At 42.4% G+C, this 6,820-nt stretch overlaps 1 protein-coding gene across 5 annotated transcripts in view; it reads left to right on the top strand.

The window, feature by feature from the left end:
* Positions 1-5,363: 5,363 nt before the first annotated feature.
* Positions 5,364-6,820, top strand: part of ANK3 (ankyrin 3) — a 375,167-nt gene continuing 373,710 nt past the window's right edge. For 2 of the 5 annotated variants that reach the window (XM_027530610.1, XM_027530608.1), the window contains exon 1: positions 5,961-6,074. In XM_027530610.1, the coding sequence (XP_027386411.1) occupies positions 5,961-6,074 (114 nt within the window). Of the gene's footprint in view, positions 6,075-6,820 lie in introns of all 5 variants that reach the window. The other 3 variants (XM_027530607.1, XM_027530609.1, XM_027530611.1) reach the window with 3 other exon arrangements.

Raw genomic sequence — 6,820 nt, 5'->3', positions numbered from 1 at the left:
TGCTAAGTGTCTTCGGATGCGTGTTTGGAGAAATATCTGCCTGCAGGAAAATACCTGCTGGCAAGTTGGGCTCTCTTTTTGTTAAGATAAGCTCTTTATGTAGACTGTCTGTGTCCAATAGAAATGTAGTGGGAACCACATATATAATTTTACATTCCAAATAGACATATTTAAAAATCTCTTTAAAAAGTGAAGTTAATTTTAGTATATTTTATTTAACTGAACATATCCAAATATCCTCAGTTCAGCATGAATCAATACATAAAATTTTTACTGAGGTAATTCACATTGCTTTTTTTTTCATGGGGTCTTGAAATCCCGGGTGTATTTTACATCTCAATGTGGGTGCTAAATTATCATCAGAAATACTTGATCTTTTATCTTATAAAATGAAAAGCGAAAAAGTAAATGCACATTTCCAAATTATTCCAACACTTAAGTGTGTTCCAATATCTGAACTGAGGATTTTTTTAAATATAAATTTCTTAATTAAATAAAATTTAGAAACTCAGTTTTGCAGTCTCACTAGTACTATTTCATTGCCAGTCACTAAATAGGGCTGGTGGCTACTGTTTTGGTCAGCCCAGATTGTAAACGCTTCTTCATTTTCATTTTTTTTTAAATTTTATTAAATTAATCTCATGGACAGAGAAGCCTGGCGGGCTGCAGTTGCAGAGAGTCAGACATGACTGAGCAACTAAACAAGAACAAAATAGTCGATTTACAGTGTCATGTTAATTTCTGCTGTACAGCATACTGACTCAGTCATATGCATACTTTCATATTTATTACATTGTAGTTTACCATATATATAATTCATATCATATATATGGGTTACCACGACCATAGTTCCCTGTGCTGTACAATAGCACCTTGTTTATCCTATAAGCAAGGATAAACTTTATTTATCCTATACATATAATTGTGTAAATTCTTCTTAAATAAACCTTTCCTAAATATCTTTCTTCACTTTCAAACATGTACCACCTTCTACCACCTCAGGTCATTGGATTTGGGGTTCCTTTGTGGATGTCTTTGTGGTCATCTGGTTCCACTTGTTTCTCCTGTAAGGACCAGGGCTGCAGAGAGGAAGCAACTTGTCTGGTGCAATTGTTTGTCCAGGACTCTGGGTGCTGGCTTCTTGCTCACTCTTCCACCAGGCACTGCCAGCTCCCTCCTTTGGATGGGACAGAGTCTGGGGGCTATGCCTGCGGGGGTTCATTCATGCGCATCCAGGGATCCCCTTCTTTTTGCCGGCCAGCATGTGTGTGATGAAGAGACCATGGGGGAGCTGTCCCCGGCAGCCTGCCCCTGTCCCCCATGGGAGGTGGCAGAAGCAGCTGGCAGCTTGGACCAGCTGGCTGGCTCCAGGCTGAGGTCATGCTGGTGAGTTGGACAGACAGCCTGCTCCAGGGACAGAGGGCAAACCAAGTACTAAGACAGATGGAACCGAGGCCAGCGCACGTTTATCCAAAGGTGCCGCCCTCTATGAGAAGTGTGAAAAGGACCACCAATCCCTCAGTATGATTTAGTCACTGCCTTTTTTTTTTCCCATGTGTCTCATCTGAAAATGAAGAATAATCTGCAACTGTGAGTTAAGCATTTCCTAGGGTGCCTTTCTGTCATTTATAACCATTGATGGGTTTCGTGCTTGTTTTCTTTCTTGTGCCCCACATTGTTCAGAACCCGCTCAAGATCTCCTGACATCATCTTTATCTAGGGTGCCAAAATTAATGCAGTGACGATGGATCCATTTTTCTTTCTGAAGGAAAAATATTTTGACTCTCTCTTATGGTGAGGCTGTTCTGCTTCTGAGAAAACTGAAGTGGGTGCAGCATGAAATATTCTCATCCCATCAAAACATGCACTTTCCTTGTTATCGAGAGCCGGGGGCAGGGTTGGGAAGGTGCAGCTTCCTTGGTGGCTGGCAGCGGTGCTCTTTTTCGTTTTTTTCATGCTCCCCTCCCCCATTCTTTATGTACTACCCACCCTCCACTTCTCCACGTCACTATGTCCTATTTTTTTCAAAGTGCACTTTGAAACTGTTGTAACTTCAAGATCACCAAGAGACAGCATCACCTCCACAGAAATCAAATACACTATTTATGTGTCAACTCAGCTGAGCAATGTGGAGACACAGTATAAGTGACAACCGAGAGTAGTCAAGTTGTTAATTGGCTGAAGAATAATCAAAACTTGTCGTGGAATCCTGGCAAGGTGTTTGCCAAACTGAGGAGAAAACAGCTCGGGTAAAATGTCCAGTGTATTGATTTGGTTTTACTTTCATTGGCATATTTTAGTCACAGCGTTTTGATTCCTGGATTAGAATTTATTTGGGAGTATAGCCATTATTCCGGATGCCAAACTGGAAAGTGATTTTTACTTTTTTATGCTAGTTTTACACTCTAATAAAGTGAGGACAAGAAGGACTCAATGAAACATGTCACTTCTGATCAGAAATCAGGAATTATTTTGAATAAGATTAAGAGGAAGATTTAATAGGAGGAATCACTTATTGATATAATTTCTGTAATCAAAGGTAGACACCAGGGAAAGATCAAGACTCCTTGCTGCCGAGTGCCAGATTTCAAATTTCAAACCGTGCTCATCCAACCTGCCTTCAGGAGGGAGGCTGAGGAAGTCTAAAAGTTGGGGCTGTAGACAGTGTCCCTTCCATTCAGCTAGGTAACTTCACTCTCTGATTTATTCTCAATGCCTGTCCTGTAGAGCCTATTCAAAGGAAAGATTTCTGCAGCTAATAAAAGTTTGAAAGATCAGTCTTTAACTTTGTTTCGAAAAGCTGGTGTAGGAATTCTTGTACCTGGAATTTTTATAAAGCCGGAATAGCTTTTTTTTTTTTTCCTTAAGAGAAGTTGTTCCTTAACTTTCTATAGCTTCAGCATTCCTCAGATGGGCCACCCCATCCCATGCAAGTCCTATTCCTTACACCCTCATGGCCAGTGTCAGGGAGCAGGCCTGGAGAAGCTACCCCGTGGACCTCGCATTACTGTTTGAGGTGCTTACTGCATCTCCTTCTTGCTGCAGAGACCCGCCCCTCTGCTTGGAGACCTACTCTTATACCAGCTGCAAAGTTTTACTTGGAAGGTTTGAATGAATTTGATCATCACCCAGAAGAGAACAATCTCGTGAGACTGAAGTGGAAAAGTTTTATAAAACTTCAGGCAAATAAGTTTTTGAAAGTTCTTTTCTTGGTTGTTTCAGCTACGATAAGAGCTTGCTTTCTAGAATTATTGTTAGAACTGTGAATGTAGTTTAGGAGAAACAAATGCTAATATCTGTGCCAATCTTGGGTAAATGCCTTTGCAATAAATAAATAAATAATAAATAAATGCACCAGGGGCTTTATATAAGGGTGTGTGCTGGGTAGGAAGAAAGGAACTAAGACTTTAGTGATATTACCATCAAATCCTAGGACTCACGGAGCTGCCTTTCTTGGCAGTTTTGCTATTAAAGTTCTAGTTTAAAAGTAGCAAACAGAAGCCCATATTTTCTGTAAGAGAATCTAAATGAGCTATGTCTTAGAGTTTAGTTTTGGTGGGACAACCACTAACTGCAAAATCCACTATAAAAAAAAAATCATATTACAGCGGCATATACGTTGTGACTTATTCTCAACTTCTAAACATTTTGGGAAAGCAAAGAATTATTCCAGAGAGAAATGTGTCCAAAAATACCAGGACCTGTTTTCCTAATTTCCATCTTTGCTTTTGCTGATAGAGATCAATGGGACAGTAGCTTTGCCAGCCTTAGATGGCAAAGTTACCTTGGTCAGGTGTGCTTATAAAAACATTTTAAAGTAGCATTAGTATCTATAAAGGAAGAAAAAAAGAGAAGATCCTGGAGCCAGTGGGAAATCAGCCAGTTTTTTAGCTGGCTATCCTCTTCAGCTTGCTGAAAATAAGGATAGGAAATGTTGTGAATATTCCTCAGAAGCCCAGGATGGTTAATATCAGGAGCAAGCACACAAAAGTTTAACTTTTTATATTTTCTGCCCCACCTATTACTATTACATTAAAAACTTCTTCTGATAGAAAAGCGTTTATTTTTATTATGAAGCTCCAAATACAGTGTATTGCTTTTGGATCTGAATTACATTTCATCCCTTGCCTTCCTCCCGGCCCCTGCTTTTTATCAGACGACGGTTTTGTAGGCAGTTGGGAACTTTTCTACAACTCCTCCTTCATGTAGATAGTTTCTGTGGGAAAGCGAGCAGACAAGTGTCAGTGGGCCCTCAGAAATATGGGCCACAGTGATTTTCACATGGTTCACGGTGAAGCCATCTATTGCAATCCACTTGCAGTAGGTCACGGCCATGGTCCTCATTTGCTTTCCAATCTCTGTCGCTGCCCAGGGGAAGATGTAAGGCCCCCTGCTAGGGAAGAATGAAGAAAGTTCTTGATCTCCAATCAGAAATACAGTGAGTAGTTGTTGGCAGGAACTTACACTTGGGGCTCTTAATGAAGCAGGTCAACAGCAGCCCCGGGGACCTCCAACCAAATCCTTGTACAACACCTCTGGACTGCATGCTTTGGCCTCCACACATTTTAACAGTGACTCCTGCGGACTGAATCCTGGCGTGCTGCTGTTCATGGGGTTGCAAAGGGTTGGACACAACTTGGTGACTGAACAACCCCCACCACCAGCTGCAAACTCAAAACGCACTGATTTCCAAAGTCAAGGACTTTGAATATTAGAAGCACACACACTAAGTCTTTTCAGTGAAGCATCATCTTTTTCTCCCCTGCTCATTTACTTGGGGAATTTAAGGTTTCTCACTGGGGCCTGTAATGGTTCAGGTCCAGACTGACGTTTCAGCCATGTTTTGGGCCCCATGTGTTTGAGTATATGAATGATTCCTGACTTATTAGATTTCTTCCAGTGCGTGCATCCTAGCAGAAGATAGCCCAGCAGGCCTTGAGCCCTGCTGCTGCTTCACTTCACCTCATGAATATTCAGAAGCTGCAGTCATTGAGGACTCAGGTGGCAAAAATAGTAAGGTGATTGAAGTGCACATGAACGCCGAGTCCACATTTCCGCGACTTGGAGCCCCTGACTGCAGCGCAGATTTTCTGTGACCCTCGGACCTCAGGAGGGGAGAGTCCTGGGGAACCCCTCTGAATCAGGCATCTGTTCCCTACACCAACATGTTCATGGCCTGCTGTATGATGTGTTGTAATCAGCATGTTGTTTTTAAAAGACAACAGGCCCTTCTGTGAATCCTCCCCCACAAAATGCATTTAGGCTGATAGTCGAGCATAAAGGCCTCACTGTGGAGATGAGCAATGCATGCATTGTTTTCCCCATCATGCAGTCAGGATCTCCACAGCAAAATCGAGTGTCTTTTGTAAAATCTTATTTTATTTTATTTTGTCACCATCAGCAGTTACACTGGAGTAGGAACCGCTCCATTCTCTTACGGGTTAAATTCTGCTCTGTGCAGACCTAGTGGTGATGTATAAATTGCAGCCCTGCCTTTTTTTCAAAGGATTCTAAAATAGGTTTTCAGAATTAGTGCTGGATTTTTGCTCCTGCATGTGTGGTGACTCTTGATTTTTTCCCTTCAGAGAAGCATCCTTTGCAGCATTCCCCCTTCCGAGGAATCACTTAGACACTTCCAGCTGGTGGCAGGGGATACAGCCATAATACAGCTTCCTGTGTCCCAGCTGTCTTTTTCACTACGGTAAATGCATTAGGATGGCTGCACTCTCGTGTAAAGGTTCAGGTACAGGGAGGTGTAGGATGAAGTCTGGAAACCATCGTTGGGGTTTTTAAAGCTTCAGCTTCTCCAGCATCTTGGCATTTTGAATGTCTTCCTGCTTGGAGTCCAAGGTTTCTCTCCAGTGATTGGAATGCTGCTGGAAGCCTGATTAAAGGTGCCTGAGGATATCACCTTCTACCAGGAAGCCCTGCGTGCTTGAGAGGGTCCTTTTCAATGCATTATGGCTCATGCGGCCTCCCAATTAAAGAAAACCCGGGATTTAGAAATCAATGCTGAAGAAGAGACAGAGAAAAAAAGGAAACACCGCAAACGGTCCCGGGATCGGAAGAAAAAGGTAGCTATGTATGCCAGTGCATAGATCTTGCCTGGATCCTTTATGTTTTAATTCCTCTTGGCATCTGTGAGAAGCATTCGGGGCTGTTTTTACATGTGGTGTAGAGTGTAAATTGGGTGTGTAAGTTGGGTGTGTAAATTGGGAACAGATGATAGAAACCCTGTGGTAGACCACGGGTGGAGGGTGGGCAAGGCAGGGCAAGATTTTATCCCGTGTGGGGGGTTGCAGTGCTGATGCGGAAGGCTTGTACTTGACATAGGCGTGGGCATGCTTCCATGACATGCAAAGGTGTTGCAAGGGAGTTCAAAGTAGTTTCTTTCCAGCCCAGTCAAGGTTAAATGCACTGCGGTGAGTTAGAATTGAGGGAGAGAGCAGAGAAGCAGCCTTTGTACTTCTTAACAGTTCTGTCTCATGGAAAAGGAGCTTTTGTGCTAGAACTGTGTCACATGTGTGCATTTCTCAGGCAGATCTGTGACCTTAAAGACGTAACAGTAAAGTCATTTCCTGCTTTGCTTTTTCGGTTCCCTCTTTCCTTCTGACTCTCAGTTCCATAAGGTACTTCCTAGGTAGGTTGTGCAGTGGAAATAAGCTGCTGGAAATAACTTTTCTGTATTCTTTAAACCACTGAAAGCACAGAGGTTTGTCTTTCTCTACTGGCTGAGAGTGATTATCCTGAATGCAGGAATTCCCATGACAAGGCAGGGACTTCAGCACTGAATGCTTTAGATCCGAGCATGAGTATTGAT

The sequence above is a fragment of the Bos indicus x Bos taurus genome, chromosome 28 (genome assembly GCF_003369695.1).
Source record: "Bos indicus x Bos taurus breed Angus x Brahman F1 hybrid chromosome 28, Bos_hybrid_MaternalHap_v2.0, whole genome shotgun sequence".
NCBI classification, from domain to species: domain Eukaryota; kingdom Metazoa; phylum Chordata; class Mammalia; order Artiodactyla; family Bovidae; genus Bos; species Bos indicus x Bos taurus.
Note: the sequence above shows the minus strand (reverse complement) of the source record. Positions and strands in the feature narration are given on the sequence as shown.